General features: G+C 36.7%; 1 protein-coding gene across 1 annotated transcript; it reads right to left on the bottom strand.

The window, feature by feature from the left end:
* Positions 1 to 942: 942 nt before the first annotated feature.
* Positions 943 to 17,837, bottom strand: ADAMDEC1 (ADAM like decysin 1). Its single transcript, XM_068974552.1, has 13 exons — positions 17,749 to 17,837; positions 17,394 to 17,512; positions 16,506 to 16,582; positions 15,004 to 15,082; positions 12,502 to 12,578; positions 11,085 to 11,271; positions 10,797 to 10,859; positions 10,038 to 10,109; positions 8,869 to 9,038; positions 8,424 to 8,505; positions 7,320 to 7,450; positions 6,347 to 6,521; positions 943 to 1,023 (listed from the first exon to the last, which is right to left on the bottom strand). Exons 1-13 carry the CDS (start codon positions 17,795 to 17,797, stop codon positions 943 to 945), a joined length of 1,362 nt encoding a protein of 453 aa, XP_068830653.1. The 5' UTR covers positions 17,798 to 17,837.
* Positions 17,838 to 24,611: the final 6,774 nt, after the last annotated feature.

Raw genomic sequence — 24,611 nt, 5'->3', positions numbered from 1 at the left:
AATTTGTCCCAAGTTTTTCCTCCTATTCATAATTTTTGGTTGTGGCTGCCATTTTCAGATTTAGAGACTAGTTTTTACTGAAAGGAATATATCAAAAACAATTAGGTTTCCTAGCCCAACTTATGTAGGAGTGTGTAAAATACAAAAATAATCTGTGAATTATGCATTATTGAAGCATTTTTTTAATTTCAAAAAAATCTTTTGGCCATGCAACGCAGCTTATAGTTCCCAGACCAGAGATCGAACCCAGGCCTATGGCAGTGAAAGTACTGTGTCTTAACTACTGGACCACCAGGGAATTCCCTAGGCATTTAAAAAGGAATAAAATTGTCAAATCTTGTAGTGTGTGGTTAAATTTTATCTTCTGACTACCTTGCAATTTCAATGATCAGCACTTAAACAAGAAAAGAATTTGCTCATCAATTGAGATCTTTGCTTCTCTCATGGTTCAGCTGGTAAAGAATCCACCTGCAATGCAAGAGACCTGGGTTCAATCCCTGGTTTGGGAAGATCCCCTGGATCTACCCACTCCAATATTCTGGCTTGGAGAATTCCAGGGACAGTATAGTCCAAGGGGTTGCAAAGAGTTGGACACGACTGAGCAACTTTCACTTTCACTTTTGTGTTTGTTATATTACTTTATATTAAACTCATTATTACCTTTCAGAATTTCATACAATTTTAGCACATGTTTCAGAAGTCCTAGTTTCATGATGACAAAATAGCCGCTTTTCTCATTAGTGTATTAGTATATACACAGCTCTGAGCTATTTATGTTCATAATAGGGGCTTTTTTTAATTTCTGAAATTAAGTCATTTAAAAACGTAAATTGAAATAAATTGAGTTTTAGCTTTGTTGAACTCAGTGTCATATCTTTCTTGAATAACATAAAAATGTGAAAGTTTAAGAACAAAGAAAGAAAAAAAAAAAGGTCTTACATGTTATTGCTCAGTCTCTTTTCCACAATTAACTTCACTTTTTAACATACAGGTCATGGCTTCACAGCAAGGATTGGTACATTCCTTTAAAACACACACACACACAATGCAAAAGTGGGTTCAAGCATTTTTTCCCTATAGATTAGGTGCACAGAATTCTGGTATAAGATGACAATGAAATTTCACTTTTTAAACTAAATTACTCTGCTATACAAATTCTAGTTGAAATGACCAAGGAAATTTAATGATAGAAAAAAAATGCTGAGTAATGAAAACTATCTCTTAAAAGGACAAACATAGAATAATCCAAGAATTATCCCAAATAAATTCACCTAGATGATATTATATGTAAGTTAGTTTGAAATTCAAGGGAGAATATTTCTATTCTCTTCAAACAGCTTGACAATAGAGAAAAAAATTATTTTTAATCCTCAATTCTTTTTATCAAGCCTGCATAATCCTGATAATGAGATCTGGTAATGAATATATACACCATACCATTCTCATTTGTGTGTACAAATGCAAAAACTTGAGTAAAATATTAGCCAAACACTAGCCTATTGATATAATAATTCTCCATTACAAACTCTGCAGAGCCTTTTGTCACCAAAAATGCAAGGGTGTCTCAACAGTACAGAATAAAGTAACATTATCCATTATATTAAAAGACTGAGGGAAGAAAACAACTAATACTAATGTGATAGATGGCAAAAATTAGTACAAATTAGGCAACCATTATTTAATTATTAGTAAACTATGAACAGTGTTTTGATCATCATGATAAAGAAAATCTATCTGGTGAATAGTAAAAACACATCCAACAAAGTATAAAACAAGAATTATTTTTATGCTATATTATTATGTAAATTCTGACAAATGCTATGAGACAAAAAATATATGAATATAATCAGATATATAATAATTATTATCTATAAACAATAATAATGTTTTCACTGTTTATATATGATATAATTCTTGAGCTAGAAAAAAAAGAGGATCAACTCTAAAAACATTGAGTTAGTTACTAAGATAGCTGTTTAAGATAATAATAAAATAATGTCAAGAACAGTAATAAATGAGAACCTAAATAAAAAGAAAACATTATATGTATTAACAGCAAAAAGAAAAAAAATTAAAATATTTCAAAATAAACTTTCAAAAAGTTCAAGAACTACATGAAGAATTTTTTATTTAACTTCTCTGAAAAACTCCAAAGGCAACTTATCTTTTAAGACAATACTTAATATTGTGAAAACGCCAGTGGCCTTTAGAGTGAATTGTGAATTTAACAAATATCAGCCAGAATCTCAACTGTATTTGCAGGCAAACTGACAAAAAATGAAACTAAAACCAAGATATTTATGGAAGAATGAACACTGAATAATTACTATGCAAACACTGCAGAAAAAATGTCAGTGAAGAAATTTTCCATCACTGATATTAAATTGTGTGATATTAAAATAGCATGATGGTTGTTTGATAATATCTAGACAGAAAGAATGATTATCTTTATTAAAAATAATAAAATAGCATGTAAGATCCTGGAAAATGGATTTTTCATTAAAGAATTCTATATAAAGTATATATACTACTTTTTAGATAAAAAACAGCTATTTAAAAATTCAGTTGTTCTTAAGTTTGGACTCTTTAGCTCTCTAATTTTATTCAGCTACAGAAGAAGAAAATCAACAAGATATGGAAAGAATATGGGAACTGGATAATATAGTTAAAGAAAATAAGATATTAAACACCATAAAATAGTAGTTTCTCCTCTCCTGTTCTCTTCCCACTCTCCCTGTGTGTGTCTGTGTGTGTGTGTGTGTGTGTGTGTGTGTGTATGCTGAACACAGAGCATTTTACCTGTTGAAATTAGAAATACCAAAGATTGTGAACAATTTCAGTTATCCTCCACTCTAGAAACCATATGGGAATATAAGTAAGAATGAGATAAACATAAATCTAAATTATTATAAAGCATCAGATCACTTGTAAAATTTCATCTCATTATAATTAACAGAATATTTACATTATTCTTTGTGATTAAGTTGCACCGTGTAAACTTTTAATATAATTTAATAACTTAAAATTTCTTTTTGTTTTGTTTTTCTTTTTTGATGTACAGGGTTAGTTGCTTCTTGGGATCTTCTCAGATCATGGATGGAACCCATGTCTTCTGCACGGGCAGGCAAATTCTTTACCACTCAGCCACCAAGGGAGCCCTCAATGACTTAAAATTTCTGAATAAATAAACAGCATAGAATGATTATATATCTTCCCCATTGTCACAAAGCCTCTTAAAGTAATGGGTAAATCTTGGGTTGCAACAAGTTTCACCAACTACTAGCTTTGTATCCTTGGATCTAAATTGGGAAAATAACAAACCTGTTTTGCAGGTTTGTTGTGAGTAATAAAGGAGACAGTGATTATGAAAGCATTCAGCAGATTGACATGTAAAAAGTCTCTTCAAATCGTAATTCATTTTTTTAGTCTTAAATAGAATGCTTTCTTTCAGAAACCTAGTCTGATACTGCTAATGAACATTCTATCAGAGATATGCTTTACGGTACACTGATTTCTCCAAGGGGTTAGATTTTTATGAAGATTAGCCAGAAGTATAGTAATTATCTTAGATGTTCTATGTTAATCCATCTTCTACAGACTTGTCTGATTTTTCTTTTTCCTCTTTACGTTTTAATTTCTCTTTCTCACACACTGCTTGATGCTGCTGCTGCTAAGTCGCGTCAGTCGTGTCCGACTCTGTGCGACCCCACAGACGGCAGCCCAACAGGCTCCCCTGTCCCTGGGATTCTCCAGGCAAGAACACTGGAGTGGGTTGCCATTTCCTTCTCCAATGCATGAAAGTGAAAAGTTAAAGTGAAGTCGCGCAGTCGTGTCCGACTCTTAGTGACCCTATGGACCGCAGCCTACCAGGCTCCTCCGTCCATGGGATTCTCCAGGCAAGAGTACTGGAGTGGGTTGCCATTGCCTTCTCCAACTGCTTGATGAAAGAAGGCCAATTCTCTCTCAATGGAGAGAATTTACTTCTGGATTTTCAATTGTTGCATCTGTGTGTACATACTTTGTCTTTCAGTTGTGTCTTACTCTTGGCGGCCCCATGGACTGTATCCCTCCAGGCTCCTCTCTGTTCATGGGATTTTCCAGGCAAGAATACTGGAGTGGGGTGCCATTTCCTCCTTCAGGGGCTCTTCCAGACCCAGGGATATAACCCACATCTCCTGCATTGGCAGGCAGATTCTTTACCACTGAGCCACATGGGAAACCCCTTTTTAATTGTTATTGTTCAACAAAACAATCAGCTGGGAGTTTATGTTATTTAGAAATTTGGCTAATACATTTAAGAAAGTTCATAAGTGACATGTATAGTTAAGGATTTACTTTTTAAAAGAATGTACACTTGCTTTATAATGTGTTAGTTTCTACTGTACAGCTAAGTAGAGTATAGCAGAAACTATATGCTTATGTATAGCCCCTCTTTATTGGATTTCCTTCCCCTTTAGGACACCACAGAGCACTACAGAGTTCCCTGTGCTAGACAATAGGTTCTCATTAGTTATCGATTTTCTGGAGAAGGATATAGCAACCCACTCCAGTATTCTTGCCTGGAGAATCCTGTGGATGGAGGAGCCTGGTGGGCTGCTGTCCATAGGGTCGCACAAAGTCAGACATGACTGAAGCAACTTAGCATGCATTGGAGAAGGAAATGGCAACCCACTCCAGTATCCTTGCCTGGAGAATCCCAGGGACAGGGGAACCTGGTGGACTGCCATCTATGGGGTCACACAGAGTCGAACATGATGGAAGCAATTTAGCAGTAGCAGCAGCAGCAGCAGTAGTTATCTATTTTATACATAATATCAATAGTGTTTATATATCAGTTCCAATCTCCCAGTTCATCCCACACCCCTGGCCCCTAGAATCCATACATCCATTCTCTATGTCTGTATCTCTATTTCCGCTTTGCAAATAAGTTCATCTGTATCACTTTTCTAGATTCCACATGTAAGTGATACCATATGACATTTGTTTTTCTCTTTCTGACTTACTTCACTCTGTATGACAGTCTCTAGGTTCATCCACATATCTGCAAATTGCACAATTTTGTTCCTTTTTTGTGGCTGAGTAATATTCCATTGTGTATATATGTACCACATTTTCTTTATTCCTCCACCAATGGACATTTAGGTTGCTTCCACATCCTGGCTATTGTAAATAGGGCTACAATGAACATTATGATGCTTGTATCTTTTTGAATTATGGTTTTCTTCAGATACATGCTCAGGAGTGGGATTGCTGGGGCATATGGTAGCTCTGGGGGCTTCTCAAGTGGTGCTAGTGGTAAAGAACCTGCCTGCCAATGCAGGAGACTAAAAGACAAGGGTTCAATCCCTGGGTTGGGAAAATACCCTGAAGAATGTCATGGCAACCCACTCCGGTACTTTTGCTTGGAGAATTTCATGGGCAGAGGAGCCTGGTGGACTATGGTCTATAGGGTCACAAAGGATCAGACACCACTGAAGCAACTTAGCATACACACATGGTAGTGATATGTTTAGATTTTTAAGGAACCTCCATACTGTTCTCGATAGTGACTGTACCAATTTACATTCTCACCATCAGTGTAGGAGGGTTCCCTCTTTTTCCACATCCTCTCCAGCATTTATTGTTTGTAGATTTTTTTAATGATGACCATTCTGAGCAGTGTGAAGTGATACCTCATTATAGTTTTGACTTGCATTTCTCTAATATTTAGTGATGTTGAGCATCTTTTCATGTATTTTTTGGCCATATGTCTATCTTCTTTGGAGAAATGTCTATTAAGGTATACCTATTTTAAGATTTTTTTTTTCTTTTTTTACACTGAGCTGCATGAACTGTTTGTATCACAAGGGATATTAGTCCCTTGTTACTTGTTTCTTTTGCAAATTTTTTTTCCATTCTGAGTGTTGTCTTTTCACCTTAATGATTTACCTGTTTTCATTGATATTCTTATACAATCATATAATAAGCATATCCTGGCTTTTGAAATGCTTTTCAAAAGATGGCTAAAGTCAGTACTGAAAACAAATACAAGCCTACTTTTTACTAAGATGCCAAGTTTGTCTTTAGAAAGAATTTCCAAAAGATCATTTTAAAAGGAAAAAAAAGATAACATTATGAACACCACAGGGAGCTCAGCCCAGTGCTCTGTAATGACCTTGATGTGTGGGATGTGGTTGGGACTGGAGGGAGGTGCAAGAGGGAAATGATATATGTATACATATAGCTGATTCATGCTGTGCAGCAGAAACTGACACAATATTGTAAAGCAATTATACTCTAGTTAAAACTAAAAAGAAAGTCACAATAACTCTCTAGTAAATTTTTTAGACCGCAGATATTTGCATACCTCAGAAGAGCCACAATCACAGTCTTCACCTACTTCCAAAAGTTGGTTCCCACACACTGGTTTTGTCCTATTTTTAGGAACCAGTGCTTGCAGTAGGCATCTTGGCTTTTGAGATAACATGTATTTTTTAAAATGTGAGCGACTAAGTGTACTGAAATCCTTTGGGAATTTTGAACTGTAACCAGAAGAAAAATGAGAAAGACCATGTTATATACAGTGATAAGTTAACATAAGAATCTGACTTGTCTTACTAGCTCAACAAAAACTCCAAATTTAGTATAAATGAACCATGTTATATGTGGAGTGTGATAGAGCATGAATACTACTCTCATTGGAAAATTCTTTTTCTAGATACCCAGTTGTAGGAGTTGGAAGAATTTCAATTTCTGTGCAGATTCAATTCTGCCCTAGATGGCAGCAGTGATGAGCTTCACCATTTGTTATCATTCACTCATCTCACTATTGAAGGCTGAGACGTAAGTGATAATAACAAGGAATAGTGAAAGGAAGTGACTGTAGACTTAGAGGTTCAATGGAGATATTTAACTTCCTATTTATGAGCACTTCAACAGTAAGATATGTTTATTGATTTTTCTATCACAAGTCCTTACAAAGTGCTTAGAATTAAAAGGCAACATTAATAACATAAAAATGAATTAATTGATGACAGGGATTTATAAGGATGTTCTCATCTTAATTATATAAATATTTTTAGAAAAGACTGTTTTAAGCTAAAATTATTTTAAGTTAGATTAACATGATCACTATACTTATAAACTCTACCTTGGCATATTTGGAAATCTTAAATAATGAGTTCTGCTAGCTGGTAAATCCTGTACATCAAGAAGCTAGAGCATGAATTAGTTGGAAACACAGCCATTACATTAAAAAACGTTCATCCAATTATACAGCCTGCATCTGAATTCTTCAAGGTTTAAGAATTTTGTTTTCCTCTAGAGTGACAAGGTCTCACCTTAGATATTTATTCATCACACAACTCCCAGAGGGACACTTGGTGTTATATGGAACATCAGGCATACCGAGGACATGACCTAATTCATGTGACATCACTGCTACAAGAGAGACACTGTTCTTTCTCTCAGCCTGGTGAAAAAAAAAATCTATTATTTGTGATTTTATTCAATTATTTGTTCATTATCACTGATGTTTGGTATTACAAAGAATAATAGTTTGACATGGAAATTATTGAATCATTGAGCTTCTTCCCCTGTCATTGGTAATTGTAAATTGTAGACATTTGAGACAATTGACAGGACATTGTAAACATTAAAAATGTTTACACTTCAAACATCAAAAATGACATTGTAAACATTTGAAATGATTTGCCATTGGAAATCTAACCACTGAGCCAGTGCTCAATCAATATGGATTATTGATAAACCATGGTTTAATCATGATAATTCCATTATTCATTGTTGTTGTTTAGTTGCTAAATGGAGTCTGACTCTTTTGTGACCCCATGAACTGTAGCCCTCCAAGCTCCTCTGTCTACTCATTTCCCAGACAAGAATACTGGAGTGGGTTACCATTTCCTTCTCCAAGGGATCATCCCAACCCAGGGATAGGTCTCACACTGGCAAGGAGATTCTTTACCAACAAGCCACCAGGGAAGCTCATTCTTCACAGGAAGTACTAAAAGATATCACACTATGTCCTCAATTCCAAACAATGTTGCTATGATGCCTATGACACTGGCAGTGTTTGGCCGTGTGACACTGACATGAACTTTGTCCAACTTCCCTGGCCATAGATACTAGTGATGACTAATTTGAAGTAACCTCAAATCCCAGAGGGCACCTGGATTTTGTTTTTGTTCTGATCTTCCTCTTCTAACTCCCTAACACCAACTAAAGAGTGAAACCTCTGGGAGGGTCAATGTAAAGAGATATTCTGTTTCATAATCCAAGGAATCCTCAGTATAGTGATCTACTAATACAGGTTCATTTCTACTTTTATTTACTGACTCAGAAAATATACACTGTGCTAACTCTAAATAAGACATTGTGCTTGTCTTCATGGAGGTTGTAGAGCCTCAGGGATCTATATGTTTACAAACCTCAATAACAGCGACGGATGATGGGGAGCACAAGGAATTCGAGGTTGCCAGTCCTGAAATTCGAGTTTTGAAGCCAACTCCACTGCGTGAAAGTTACAGGTACATTGTCACAATATGAGTCTTTTGAACCATCAGCTTCTGTCAACTCTGTCTGAGACTTTCCTAGTTCCCCTACCCTTTTCATATTCATGAGGTCCCAGAAAAGCCACTGCTATTCTATAGCAATTAGAATGACCACATATGGTTATCCCACATCCAAGAGTTGATTTTAGTGGTCTGACATGGGTCTGCAACAATCCCACAGGTGAGTTGCTAATAATAGAACTTTAGGCTCTCTGATCACTGAACAGGGAGGCAGAATTGAATAGGAATCTCTGCTAAGAAACCTTTGGGATAACTATCTTCTCTGTCAAAATAGACCTGGCCTTGGCCAGTGTGTGCTTACCTGAGTAGCTGAGCGTGGTCATGGGTCTTCATTTTCCCCAGGTTAGAACGATGCCATTTCAGAAAGTTGTTAAAGGTGACACCCGTGCTGGGTACCACCTTTATCTTGTCACTGTTAGACCATATTTCCATACCTACCAAGGACACTTGAACATCTATGGTATTGTAAATCTGAGGGAAGAACATTTTTCATTATGAAAAGGTTTGATATTTCTTTTTTAAAAAATTATTGAAGTATAGCTGATTTACAATGTTATGGTAATATCTGCTGTATAGCAAAGTGACTGAGTTTTGTTTGTTTGTTCTCAGTTATACATATATGTGTGTGTCAGGCAAGCGTATGCTCCTCAGTTCTATCTCATCGCAACAAAGATTTGGAGTGACAGACATTAAAGCCCTCGGCGCGTCATAGCTCTTGGGTCTTGGACAGACTGTGTTATAGCTCTCAGGTCTCGAACAGACCATGGTATAGCTCTTAGACAAATCAGTGTTACAGCTCCGTGTTACAGCTCTATTTTATTTAGAAAATAGCAGGAAAATCCATCCTCAAGGCGTGAAGGCATGTCGACTCAAAGACGGAAGAGGAGCAGCGCGTCGGAGAGAGAGAAAGAGAGAGACCCCTGGCCCTTTGGCTCCTCCTTTTACATGTTCCCACCCTCCCTGCCTCGGGCCTGCCCTGTTTAAATTGGGCCGGCCAGGAGTGTTGTTCTACCTGAGGTCCTCACTCTGGTCCTCGGACCTTCCTTTGTTCTATTTTCATGGGCTTTTCCCTTCCTTGTCTTTTAGCCAAAGCCATTCTAGGCTCCTGTTTTCTGTTCTAACTACCTAACATATATATGTTCTTTTTCATCCTTTCCATTATGGTTTATCCTAGAATATTGTATGTAGTTCCCTGTGCTATACAGTAGGAAAGATTTATCTAGTTTTTTAAAGATATTTCACTGATTGCAAGTGATGGATAAATGTATCTCATTTTGAAAACAGAAAACCTAGAAGTTGCCTTTGCTACAGTATACAGTGATTTTACTTTGATGTTAATCCTTGTCTACCAAATTTCCCCAAACTGCTGACCTTAATCCATTGTAATTCTACCAATTCTTATTTGCTTAAAATATAGAAAAGCCCTAAACTCCTACATTGAAACATATGTTTATAGAACAAATATCTTACCACATTGAGTAGGTTTATCACATCAAACACAAAGCTTCTTATCACAGTTATATTCTCATTATACATCTTATACTGTAAAATACAAAATGCAAAGAGTAATTAAAATCACAAATTAAAGTGAGAAAGCTGATGGGGATTTTATAGTTTAAGAAAACATACACATTTCAATGCAAATAAATGTCTGTTCATTCCGTATCTACCTTAATGAGAGTTATCTAAGAATCTGTTTCAACAAATTCTATTTCAAATGTAAGAAGTTTTTGGCAAAAGAAAACTTAAGCATTCATATAAAATATAAATTCAAATTAAGCTGAATAAATCATATTAATTTTAATGTTTTCAAGCCAATTTGATATTTTTATAATTTGATTATGAAGCATAAATTCTCATATTTTAATATATGAATGTAATTAATAAATTATAGATGATTTTATATCTATTTTATATTTACATGTTCTAGTGAGAACTTTAAAAAGATATTAATAACCAACTCTTTTATGTTTCTAGTTATTGTGATTGTTTCACTGTTGCTCTCTGCCATTAAGTTTATTTCCCATATCTGAGTATCTTGGCAGCAGATGAATTTTAAAAGAGCAGGAATGAATGAAAACTATTTCTGACATGGCAGGTAGAACAGATAAGACAATCACATGGACAGGCTTCGTATTTTTCATGAGACTAGTTTACTGCTTGCATCTGCTTGATAAGAAAACTGAAAAGTTGACTTAACTACCCAAGAAGCGCTCATTTCATACTCACAAAGGCATTATCGAGCACCAAAAGCAGATCAATGTATTTCTCAGCCTGAAGAAATTCTTCTATCTTTATGAAGAATGAAAGAACATTGTTAATAATGTCTTCAACCTAAGAGATTAAAAAGCTTACAAAAAGATTTATTTATTTATTTTCCTTCAGAGGAAAAGTACATTGAGGAATATGTAAATAAGGGTTGGACTTTACTCACACAAGCCATTTCTTGGTATACCAGTATTTCATACATCATTACTGGGTCAGTCGAAATGAATGATGGTGGGAAACTGCACTCACCTCTGAAATTTTAAGTGACCTTGAGGTTCGAATAAGGTCCTGTTTCCTGCCAGCATTTCCTACACCACAGGTGTGATTAGCTGGGTTGAGCTCCCCCTGGTTGTATGTGAGTACAGCATGTTCTTCTCGGTCTGTGCTTTTCAGAGGCTTTATCATATATCTTTGATCATGATGTGTAAAATAGCCCCTGTGAGACACAGAGGCTCATATTTCAACATTCTCTGCCAGAGTCACGCCCACTGACCAGAGAGAAGGTATTCCTCTCCCTCAATACCAAGCTCACATGTAGTTTTCATTCATATGTCTTACAGCTAACTTTTGCTAATCTAAGTTATAATCAGTGTTTGTCAATACAAAAATAGATCCTATTTTAATTACCTTGGGCATCCTGAACAAGAAGTACTACGATGAAGCTATCCCCCCAAATTTGAAATTTATACAATGAGCTCAGTAAATATTTGTCCATAGTTTATTTTCACATTTAGCAAATATTTCTTGGCAGATCCCAGGAATACAAGGGAGAATGTAGTAAAGAAGTAGATATGTTTCAAAGGATACCTTGCAAAGGAGTAGATATCTTGTAGATACCAAGAATCCCAAAGAGAAAGATTGATGAGCAGATCAGCCAGAGGAACAAGTTGGAACTAGTAGTAACTTAAAGATTTTCTCTTCTTAGAAGGAAAATTAGTTCAGAAATATATAGTGAAACTGTATGATGAAATATTAGAAAGCCAACACAGCTGTTAAAACAATTATATCTACAAAAGCATTGTATGGTATGGGAAAAAACTTTTGATGTCATGTGGTATGTCCCATGTTGGACAAAGAATCGTGTGTTTTGTTTTACATTTCAATCATATAAATGATATTTTTGTTTATCTGTATAAAAGACTGAACCATGACCAAACACTAATAATAGTGACTCAGAGGTAAAAATTTTTAGTGGCTATTTTCTTATTTGTGCTTTCGCACCCTTTACAAATTTTCCCCAACTGGCAAGAATCACTTTGTAAATAGAAATACCACACAGATACACAAACACACTCATACCCACAAACTTCTAAAAATTATGTTTAATGTGACAACTGCAGGGTAGCATCTTTAAGAAGATAAAACAGATGGTTTCAGGGAATGAAGGGTGGATGGATAATAAATATGAAAGTGAATCCAGATATCATCATGCTCCCGAAATTAGTACTTGTTTAAAAATTATTAACTCTAACTTTTACTAGAACTTCAGATAATGAGATAATTGCAAGGATGCTACATTATTCTTCACTTTAACCACGTAGATTCAGCATTTTATCAATGGAGACAATTTTAACAAAATAGTAAGAAGACATGGTGTCCAGGAAGACTCAATATTATGTAACAAAATAGTGCTTGATGTTTAATATTTTTACAAGTTGTAACTCACCTCAATCCATCACAAGTACTAATGCTGGCAACAGAGTCCTTTTCATTTAGGATGTGTCCTTTATAGTAGCAGTGTTCCTAAGGTTGGAAAAAAAATTTTTAACTACAAAAATAAATGTATCACAGTTGTGTTGAAAATTCTTATCTTGAATATGTAAGAATGTTCTTCAAATAGTGGCTGTGACCAGACTAGCTCCCAGAAACAAAAACATGGAGAATCTCAGCAGTTTTATGGACCTCTCCATCTATGACCTTGGAAACTCTCCATATTTGGTGGTTGAGCAGTCTTTGTGACACTAATTCACACTAAAGAAAAGTTCAGGAAATTTGAACCTAAATGGACTGAGTAGACACTGCGTTTGAGAAGTAACCAGTTGCTTTATGTGGTCTATAGCACTCCCCAAGAACTCTCAGGTTCGAGTGCCAACTTTGGAGAATTTAGTACCTCTGTGCAAGCTCCACTATGCATTACATATCAATAAAATGAGGTATTCATTTTTCTAAATTCCAGAGTCCTCAAGAGACCATACCACCATGTCTGAGACCCTCTGATTTATGGGTCCAACTCATTTTTTAAAAAACTGGTGTGTAAGTGGTTGCCCTTTACTAGCCTCAAAAGCCCAGAGAATTTTTCTACAGCTAGAGATTCAGACTGGCTTCCCAGGGTGACTCAGTGGTAAAGAATCTGCCTGCCAAGCAGGAAACACAGATTGGATCCCTGGGTTGGGAAGATCCCCTGGAGAAGGAAATGGTATCCCACTCCAGTATTCTTGCTTGAGAAATCCTGTGGACAGAGGAGCTTGGTGGGCTAGAGTCCATGGGGTTGCAAAGAGTTGGACGTGACTGAGCGACTAAACCACCACACAGAGATTCAGACATTTTGGCACTTCATATAAGCAAAGTAGGGGATCACTTGTGTAGAACAGTCCAAGAAAGCTAATGAATAAACTCTTGTTCAAAACAAATTGACTTTCCTCAGGGTCTGACATTCCATCTGTGTCTTTCTTGCCTTTACAAGAAACCTTGTCATTATAACATTTTCATTATAACAAGGTCATTAACATTTTCTTGTAGACAAGTTGGAAAAGGTACCATATTAAGATGTCACTGGCCATTCACACTAAGTAAAGTCACTCAGTCATGTCCAACTCTTTGCAACCCCATGGACTGTAGCCTACCAGGCTCCTCTGTCCATGGGATTTTCCAGGCAAGAGTACTGGAGTGGGTTACTGTTTCCTTCTTCAGGGGATCTTCTCCACCCAGGGATCGAACCTGGGTCCCCAGAATTGCACACAGGTGTTTTACCATCTGAGCCACCAGGGAAGCCACACTTAAGTATGAATTAATTTGTCAGATACTTTCCCCAAAGGTCAGTGTTAGCAAAAATCCAGATGCCCTTGAAATAAGAGTAAAAAGGGAACAAAGGGTCATTCTGTGGCCAAAGTCTTGTTTGTTTTTTTACAGAGACATAGATGTTTGGGACCGGTGAAGGAAATGGCAACCCACTCCAGTACTCTTGCCTGGAAAATCCCATGGGAGGAGGAGCCTGGTAGGCTGCAGTCCATGGAGTCGCTAAGAGTTGGACAGGACTGAAGTGACTTAGCAGCAGCAGCAGCAGATATTTGGGACACCAGAGAAGATGGCTCTGAGAAAAGCACTAGCTTGATAGTACTCATGACTGAGCCTTTTTTTAAAATTAAACTTATTTATTTTTAATTGAAAGATAATTGCTTTACAATATTGTATTGGTTTCTGCCAAACATCAACATGAATCAACCATAGGTACACATATGACTGAGCCTTTTTATGTTCTCTCCGTGTTCTTTACTTGACCTTGATCCTCTATGTCTGACACCTACACCTTGGCATCATTTCTATGATGGTGTTTTAACTGGATAAATGTTTTATTAGCTAAATAATATACCATTGTGAATCTCAGGATAAATGCATTTATCACTACAAAATAGTAAATAATGGCATAACATTTTGAGTATCTAGGAGAGAATATTTCTAACCTGGTGATAAAATGGTTTAAGGGAAAATAGATTTTTAGTTGCTTCTTAAAGTGCAACACTTGAGAGACTTGGTCTGGTAGTGAAGAATCTGCCTTGCAATGCAGGGGTTGTGGGTTCACTCCTTGGTCAGGGAACTAAGATCCCACATGCCGAGGAGCAACTAAGCCCGTGCACCACAACTAGAGAGTCCATGCACCACAATGAAATATTGACCATGATGCAGTGAAGACCCCATGAGCCACAATTAAGATCCAACACACTCAAATACATGAATATTTTAAAAAGTTTAATGCAACACTTGAGAGCCTCCTACTACTCCTATCTTTTAAAAAGATATAATTCTTTTTTTCACCTGTTGTCTCCTTGGTCATAGATGAACCCCTTGCTTTCAAGTCCTTTGATTTTTTTTAAGTTGACCTTGGACTTATGAATCTCATGATGTAAGCAGCTGATCCAAGTTAAGAGTCCCAGAAAGCATTCAGACCTACCATGTTCTGAGGTCTTGTGGTGATTTCTTCTCCACCAGGTGAGTAATATGTTTCAGTGTAGTCTGGTCCCAGGAGATGCCTGTAGAGAGCAGAAAGCTGAACAATACTCTCATGGTGATAATTAAGGCTAATATCCCTGATGTGATCTTCAGCACTACAGGAATGATAATGTTTACAGTGAGAAAGAGCTGACTTTCTGCTGCACTGATCCTTTTCCAATATCATGAGTCTGCTCGTGAAGCAAACCAAACATTCAGTTATACCTCTTAGGAGGACAGAAATGTCTTCCAATACTTCACTAACACAGAAATCAGAGAGCGATTTTCCTAACTTCAAATGTATTATTGGGATTCTTTGCACCAAGAACACAGCCTCTAAGCAATCTTGGAAGGGTGTTGGGTCACAAGTACACATAAAGGACCACTGCACTCAGGGAGAAGTTTACTATTATAGAACTTGGTGTAACCCTATTCCCTAAGTATCTCAAGGCTGTGTGCCCTGAATGAGCCTTAGATATAAAAGCAGAGACATTACTTTGCTGACAAAGGTCCATCTAGTCAAAGCTATGGTTTTTCCAGTAGTCATGTATGGATGTAAGAGCTGGACCATAAAGAAAACTGAGTGCCGAAGAATTGATGATTTTGTACTGTGGTGTTGGACTTCTCCGCTAGAGAGTCCCTTGGATTGCAAGGAGATCAAACCAGTCAATCCTAAAGGAAATCAGTTCTGAATATTCATTGGAAGGACTGATGCTGAAGCTGAAACTCCAATACTTTGTCCACCTGATGCAAAGAACTGACTCATTTGAAAAGACTCTGATGCTGGAAAAGATTGAAGGCAGGAGGAGAAGGGGATGACAGATGAGATGGTTGGATGGCTTCACCAACTCGATGGACATGAGTTTGAGCAAGCTCTGGGAGTTGGTGATGGACAGGGAAGCCTGGTGTGCTGCAGTCCATGGGGTCGCAAAGAGTTGGACATGACTGAGTGACTGAACAAAACTGAGCTGAAGTGATGTATCAAATGGATAACTAATGAGAACCCACTGTATAGCACAGGGAACTCTACTCAATGCTCTGTGGCGACCTAAATGGGAAGGAAATTGAAGAAAGGGGATATACATATACGTATAGCTGACTAACTTTTCTGTACAGTAGAAACTAACATAATATTTTAAAGAAAATATACTCCAATTAAATAAAAGTGCTGGAAAGTCACATCAAAAGTTTGAGTTTATCTGGGTAGAATATATTTGCAGCAAATTCCAAAATTACCAAGGAAGAAAGTCGTTTGTGTTGCTGCCTTTGTTTTATACTTTGCATATAATTTCCTAGAGAAACATCAAGCTTCTTTGATAATATTAGCACAAACTATTAGCATCCAATGATCAATATGCTTCATGTCTTCTTTGTGAAATTACACTATATACAGTTTCAAGATTTATTTTCCTACTTTTTTTTTAGAATAATCCAGTGATTAGACTTGCAGAAAATACAACTTACTCAGCTTTTTGTAGGGAAAGAATGACTTCTTCTCCATTTAACATGATCTGATATTGAAGTTCAGGTTCATATCTTTCCTAAAAATATTTAATAACATAATGATAATTTACATTTCTGAATCTATCTAAAATAATTATAATGATATAGGTAGCTATACTGAATAATAATTACAAATGCATGTAAGATAAAAGCAGTTCTCATGCTTCTAAAAGTTCTCATGCTTCTAAAATATGTAAAAGAAAACACAAATTTTACACCAAGATAGATTTCCAAAAAGTACAATAACATGGGAATAATACAGATCAAATTCACTCTAATATGTAAGATAGGGACTTATTATTTGCTCTAATGTATGGTATACAGTTCTGTACCCTAATGGATCCTAATAGGGTAATAATAAGGCATATATTTTTACTGCTTTAAAGCTAAACCAAATACACTAGAAAAAGCTCAAACAAAAAACATACTAAAAATTAAAGTAAAAATTATAAAATGAGGAAAATATTTGCAAAAAGGTAATAGTCAAAGAGTATCTTCAACACAGTAAAAAAAAAAAAAAAAAAAACCTTGTAAATTAATGAGATAAATTTATCTCCCAGAAATGGCTGCCATTCCTGTCTTCCTTTATTTTGTTCTCCCCACAAACTTGGAGAAATGTCCAAGCTGCTTTATTCTTTCTGATCCAGGGAGTCAGTTAACTTCCTTCCTGCTGCCTCAGTGCAAAAAACCATTTGAAGAAAACCTATGCTCTCTCCAGGGCAAAGGGGAGCTTTTGTATAAATGGATTTCAAAATTAAACTATTCGATGTTGACTGTGACATCACTTCTACTAGTAAAAAGATCATTTACTGTCTCATTAGATGACACCATAGTCAATCCATTGCTTACCTCTTTGCCATGCTTCTCTGTTTGGTTATTCTGTATCTCTCTTTTGTGTAAAATGTGTAGTTTCTTAGGATGAACTAGTTCATACAGGTCTGATTCAAGTGTTTGTCTTATGGCTATTGCTAGAGAAAGAGACAGAATATTGATATAAAATATGTAAATATTTTTGTTGACTGGTTTATTGAAATCACATGGAAGACAATTCCCATTGAGAAGAGAAATGCTGAGAATAATAATTTCCTTCTTTTGCTTAAGCTTTGATAACAAAAAAATTTTTCTTTAGCTTTCTCTCCCTCTCCTGGAAAGACATGACAATGATGAAATAATTCTTTGGAATTGTCAGTATATTAGTGCTTACCTTGAGTCTGAATGATGAGCCCGAGGATGGAGAGCAGAACTAAAGACATGCTGGCTACTGCAGGTAGCTGAGAAGTCCTACCCAGCACAAAGTTGTGATCTCCCCAGTTGTCCAGTTTTATCTCCCCTACTTCACTGTCCAGCTTTATCTTCACCCTATTTCTCTTTATAAATTGAAAAAAAAAGTTTTAAAAACCTCAAACCTTCTTTGGAAGTTTGGGGAATGTTTCCTAATGGCTTTGAAAAGTTGCCAAGACATTGCACTGTCAAGATCATGAGAATGTTCCTCATTTCTGAGAGGTATTTATGTCTGTGGTTACATCTTGTTAAGGACTCACATCTGGGCAACTGCTTGGCCCTGGTGCTCCAATAGCATGGGAAAGTACCTACTAAGACTGAGATATCTGTATATATAAGACAATCTATCAGTCTCAGTCAGTACATGTTTTGAAAAAGTGTGTGTTGATTTTCTGGACCAGCAAAAGATATAAATGCTTATAGAGAAAACTTAAATTGAGGGAAAAATAGTTGGTCACCCAATGGCCCAATATTATGCTTATATTTCTTTGATTTCAGATGACTTCTTTTGGATAAAATACTAGAAACAGTATTATTTAGTTAAAAAGGTAAAACAATTTGAGATTCTTGGTATCCATTGACCTGGTATTTCTCAGAGTTAACTCTAAATTATATTCCTATTAGTAGAGTTTTCCCAATCTAAAAATCTACGCTCTTTAACTACTGAGTTTTTTTTTTTTTTACTGATACATTTGGAAGTTTGCAAGCATCAGATTGTAAGTTTTATAGTAATCTCTCCATGTCTATGCTTCTCTTTGTTTTTCTACATTCTTTTGAGTCATTTAAGTTTTCTCTATAATTTTCTATATCTTTCGCTGGTCTAGAAGATCAACATTCTACATGTATCCTAGTATGCATGCATGCATGCTAAGTCTCTCCAGTCATGACTGACTCTGTGTGATCCCATGGACAGCAGCCCACCACGCTCCTCTGCCCATGGAACTCTCTAGGCAAGAATACTGGAGAGGGTTTCCATTTCCTTCTCCGATTTAATTGCTAAGTCACGTCTAACTCTTTGGAACCCCATGGACCTTAGCCCACCAGGCCCCTCTGTCCATGGGATTTGCCAGGCAAGAATACCGGAGTGGGTTGCCATTTCCTTCTCCCATATCCTATAGTAGTTACCATTAAAATTTAGCAAGATGAAATCCTAATAACATCTAACTACCAACAAATAATACAAGATCCTGAAATGGTGTAACTCTTATCAGCATCCCACCCCTAGCCACCTTACATGTTGTTGTCAGGTGTTTTAATTCTACCATGATTTTCATCCCCTGGTCATTATAGTTAGTTTTGTGTTTTATACAGATGCTATTTGAAATTACTCATAAGCATACCATCTTCTTTTCTCCAAGATTCTTTTTTGTAAAACATATTTTCTAACAAATCATCTCTTAGAGTAAATAGTACTGTGTTTTAAAATTCTTTCCCAGAAGACTATATTTATTTCACTATATTCTTTAATGGTAGTTAGGTGGGAATTCAGTTTTAGGATGACAATAAATGTATCAGCATTTGGGAACTACTATTTTACTGTTTTTTGGGGGGGAACAGGGGGGACTCATATTACTGTTGAAAATTCTGCTTTCAGGCTATTAAAAAAAATTAATTTTTTTTTTTTTTTTTTTGCTATTTATACAAATAACAGGGCTTCCCAGGTGGCGCTAGTGGTAAAAGTACTTGCCTACCAATGCAGAAGACATAAGACATGCAGGTTCAATGCTGGGGCTGGGAAGAGACTCTGGAGGAGGGCATGACAATTCACTCCAGTATTCTTGACTGAAGAATCCCATGGACAGAGCAGCCTGGCGGGCTACAGTCCATAGGGTCGCAAAGAGTCGGACATGACTGAAGCAACTTAGCAGCGGCAGCATACTACTAATATTGCAAGATAAATTAAATATTTATTGAGATCATGTTAATTTGAGTTTACACTAAATTAATACTGCATTTCTGGGCATTTCAAGATGACCCTGATACTGTCCTTGAAAATGAAAGTGTAAGTTGTTCAGTGGTTTCCAATTGAACACCAGTTCTCCCGCATTGCGGGTGGATTCTTGACCGTCTGAGCCACCAGGGAGGCCCAAGAATACTGGAGTGGGTAGTCTATCCCCTTCTCCAGCAGATCTTCCTGATCCAGGAACTGAACCGGATCTACTGCTTTGCAGGTGGATTCTTTACCAGCTGAGCTACCAGGGAAGCCTGATACTATCCTTAGTATTCCTGTAATAAAGTCTAATAATAGAGATTAATCTACAAATAGATACAGTTTATGCAAATGGTAAATATTGTGGCTGAGGCTTGTGCATTATATTCAGGTAGATTTTAGAATACATCATTTGGTGCGGGGGGAGAGGGTCAGATTATTATTAGCTAGAAAAGAAACAGTGGAAGGAGTATTTTGGTGAGAGAAAACTAAGTAAGAAAAGCCAATGGATATGTAGAAAACATAAATGTATGTATAAATACAGTCCATTTCCATGACCTGAACACAGCATAAAAAGTATGTATTCACCCCACCCTGGTATTCTTGCCTGGGAAATCCCATGAACAGAGGAGCCTGGTGGGCTATGATCTACAGGATTTCAAAGAGTTGGAAACAACTTAGTGACTAACCAACAACAAGCTTATGGAGAGACAAATATTAAAGGCCTTGAAGACAATGGTTCATATTGGTACATATCTTGGAAATAGTTAGCTCATAAAATTATCACATTTGCTAATTGATTAGATGTAGCAACTAAGAGACATAGAAAAATCTTGAATGATTTTTAAGGTGGAGTTTGAGCAACTGTATGAATTTTACAGATGCCATCTTCCAGTTTGGTCAGTTAGTGGGAGTTGCAGTTTAGTTAAAACTCTTAAAAGGAGGATATATAAATCCTGGTGTGTCCTTCAGGAGGACGGTACCCTGAAGATAACAGATGTTTGAAAATATGAATGTTCAGTGAAAGAAGTTTGTAAACTGCACTATCTGCCCAAGATACGGATGCTGTTTGTCAGACAGTTGAGTATCAGTCTATAAATTAAAGCTGGGGAAATAGCATTGAAAGGGTTGTTTACTTAATGCATCTGGAGGGAACAAGGAATGATATATACATGTACTCTTCTGAATAAAATATCCAAGGAATTACTAAACATAGGGCTTAATTTATGACCATAAAACTAAGAAATCATGGCAAATATCCTGACCACAGAGAATTCTGTTCCCATAAAACTCAACAACTTAACAGTAATTGGAAAGTTTCATGATAAACTATACTTGGTGATTAGGGAAGTTGTTTAAATACTGTTTCACTAGAAATAAAACAGCAGCATAAATAAAAATGACAAAATCCCTTAAAATGTAAATATTTTTCATGCATTCTTTTATTTGGTAATTGTAATAGATTTCAGTCTTTGATTCAAAGATTATGATTCCCAATTTATAGATGACTCAAAGATATTTAGTACAAATCACCCAAAAGGTATGTAATGTAATATCTGTCTCTTAAGTCACTGACATAGAAGAATTGCTTAATATGAGAAGTAAAATATTTTAAATATTTTATTGAGGGAGATATCCATGATGGCTTCAATTGCTTCAAGGAAAAAGTCTATTTTAAAAATATGAGAGGATAGTGATTAGTGGGTTGAGTGAGAGGTTTGAGATGAGAAGAGAGGGTGTAGAATAATTAAACATAGGGGTTGATACATATACACTATTGATATTATGTATGAAATAGGTAACTAGTGACAATATACTGTATAGCACAGGGAACTCTACTTAGTGCACTCTGGTGTCCTGAATGGGAAGAAAATACAAAAGGAGGGGATATATGTATGTGTATATACATATATGGGCTTCCCAGGTGGTGCTAGTGGTAAAGAACTCACCTGCCAATGCAGGAGATGTGAGAGACCCAGGGAGATTCAATCCCTGGGTCAGGAAGATCCCCTGGAGGAGTGCAAGGTAGCCCACTCAAGTCTTCTTGCCCATAATTAAAACTTATTTATACTCATCAACTAAATAATTGACAACTATTTCTCCACCAAATAAAAGAATTCACCTGGCTCTCATATTCCTTCCTCTTTCCCAAGTCCGACATTGTGTTGATATTACCTAGACTTCAATTCAGTTCAGTTCAGTCTCTCTCCGACTCTTTGCGACCCCATGGACTGCAGCACACCAGGCCTCCCTGTCCATTGCCAACTCCCAGGGTTTACTCAAACTCATGTCCATTGAGTCAGTGATGCCATCCAACCATCTCATTCTCTGTTGTCCCCTTCTCCTGCCTTCAATCTTTCATAGCATCAGTGGCTTTTCAAATGAGTCAGTTCTTCACATCAGGTGACCAAAGTATTGCAGTTTCAGCTTCAATATCAGTCCTTCCAATGAATAATCAGGACTGATTTCCTTTAGGATGGACTGGTGAGATCTTCTTGCTGTCCAAGGAACTCTCAAGAGTCTTCTCCAACACCATAGTTCAAAAGCATCAGTTCCTTGGTGCTCAGCTTTCTTTGTGGTCCAACTCTCACATGCATACATGACTACTGGAAAAACCATAGCTTTCACTAGACGGACCTTTGTTGGCAAAGTAATGTCTCTGCTTTTTAGTATGTTGTCTAGGTTGATCATAACTTTTCTTCCAAGAAACAAGTGTCTTTTAGTTTCATGGCTGCAGTCACCATCTGCAGTGATTTTGGAGTTCAAGAAAATAAAGTCTGTCACTGTTTCCACTGTTTCCTCATCTATTTGCCATGATCATGAATCAAAGCAAATTGGAAGTGGTTAAACAAGAGATGACGAGTGAAGATCGACATTTTAGGAATCAGCAAACTAAAATGGACTGGAATGGGTGAATTTAACTCAGATGATCATTATATCTACTACTGTGGGCAAGAATCCCTTCAAAGAAATGGAGTAGCCTACAAAGTCAACAAAAGAGTCCAAAATGCAATACTTGGATGCAATCTCAAAAACGACAGAATGATCTCAGTTTGTTTCTAAGGCAAACCATTCAATAGCACAGTAATCCAAGTCTGTGTCCTGACCAGTGATGCTGAAGAATTGAACAGTTCTATGAAGAACTACAAGACATTCTAGAATTAACACCCCCCAAAGATGTCTTTTTCATAATAGGGGGCTGGAATGCAAAAGTAGGGAGTCAAGAAATGCCTGGAGTAACAGGCAAATTTGATCTTGGAGTACAGAATGAAATAGAGCAAAAGCTAACAGTGTTTTGCCTAAAGAACGCACTGGTCATAGCAAACACCCTCTTCCAACAACAAAGAGAAGACTCTACACGTGGACATCATCAGATGGTCAATACCAAAATCAGATTGATTATATTTTTTGCAGATTTTGATGCTGGAAGGGATTTGGGGCAGGAGGAGAAGGGGACAACCGAGGATGATATGGTTGGATGGCATCACTGACTCGATGGACGCGAGTCTGAGTGAACTCTGGGAGTTGGTGATGGACAGGGAGGCCTGGCGTGCTGCAGTTCATGTGGTTGCAAAGAGTCGGACACGACTGGGCGACTGAACTGAAAGATGGAGAAGCTCTATACAGTCAGCAAAAAAAAAAAAAGAAAAAGACCAGGAGCTGACTGTGGCTCAGATCATGAACTCCTTATTGGCAAATTCAGACTTAAATTTAAGAAAGTAGGGAAAACCACTAGACCATTCAGGTATGACCTCAATCAAATCCCTTAAGGTTATACAGAGAAAGTGACAGATAGATTCAAGGGATTACATCTGATAGAGAGAGTGCCTAATGAACTATGGATGGAGGTTGGTGACATTGTACAGGAGACAGGGATCAAGACCATCCCCAAGAAAAAGAAATGCAAAAAGGCAAAATGATTGTCTGAGGAGGCCTTACAAATAGCTGTGAATAGAAAAGAAGTAAAAGGTAAAGGAGAAAAGGGAAGATATACCCATTTGAATGCAGAGTTCCAAAGAATAGCAAGGAGAGATAGGAAAGCTTTCCTCAGTGATCAATGCAAAGAAATAGAGGAAAACAACAGAATGGGAAAGTCTAGAGATCTCTTCAAGAAAATTAGAGATACCAACGGAACATTTCATGCAAAGATGGGCACAATAAATGACAGAAATTGTATGGACCTAATAAAAGCAGAAGATATTAAGAGGAAGTGGCAAGAATACACAGAAGAACCGTACAAAAAAATTTTCATGACCCAGATTATCACGATGGTGTGATCACCAACCTAGAGCTAGACATTGTGGAATGTGTGCAAAGTCAAGTGGGCCTTAGGAGGCATCACTACAAACAAAGATAGTGGAGGTGATGGAATTCCAGTTGAGATATTTTAAGTCGTAAAAGATGATGCTGTGAAAGTACTACCTAGACTTACACTGTCTAAAAAATAGTCACTAGCCACATGTGGCTATTAAGGTTAACATTAATTTAAATATAATTGAAACACTCAGTTCCACGGTCACAGAAGTCATATCTCAAGTACTCAATAACTATGTTGCTGATGACTCCCATGTTACAGGGTGATGATATAGAAGACATCCATCAAAACAAAAAGTTTCTTGGATAGAATTACCTAGATTTTCAAATCAGGGAAATTATGAATACACTTTTGGGGGGCTCTAATGATTTTGTTTTAGGATACATACATTTTATCAAGGTATTTGATCATCTCTGTTTCATATATCTCTTGTGGTATACTCTGGATTTTCTTTCTTATTTATCAATTTATATAAAAGGCTTTCAAGTGGGTCTTTATGTCATTAATTTTTATAGCCCGTAATGCTTGAGAATATTTTTGA

This window comes from Capricornis sumatraensis, chromosome 6 (assembly GCF_032405125.1).
Source record: "Capricornis sumatraensis isolate serow.1 chromosome 6, serow.2, whole genome shotgun sequence".
Lineage (NCBI taxonomy): Eukaryota > Metazoa > Chordata > Mammalia > Artiodactyla > Bovidae > Capricornis > Capricornis sumatraensis.
The sequence above is the reverse complement of the archived record's forward strand: the minus strand, read 5'-3'. Positions and strand labels throughout refer to the sequence as shown.

What these genes read in the sequence shown, in the direction of transcription:
- ADAMDEC1 (XM_068974552.1), bottom strand. Translation starts at nt 17,797, where the DNA reads ATGTCTTTAGTTCTGCTCTCCATCCTCGGGCTCATCATTCAGACTCAA. An exon ending in CAGAGAAGCATGGCAAAGAG is followed by an intron (nt 16,583 to 17,393) that starts GTAAGCAATGGA and finishes AAATATTTTTAG; the next exon opens with GAAAGATATGAACCTGAACT. An exon ending in GTGATTGTGGCTCTTCTGAG is followed by an intron (nt 1,024 to 6,346) that starts GTATGCAAATAT and finishes TGTGTTTTAAAG; the next exon opens with GAATGTACCAATCCTTGCTG.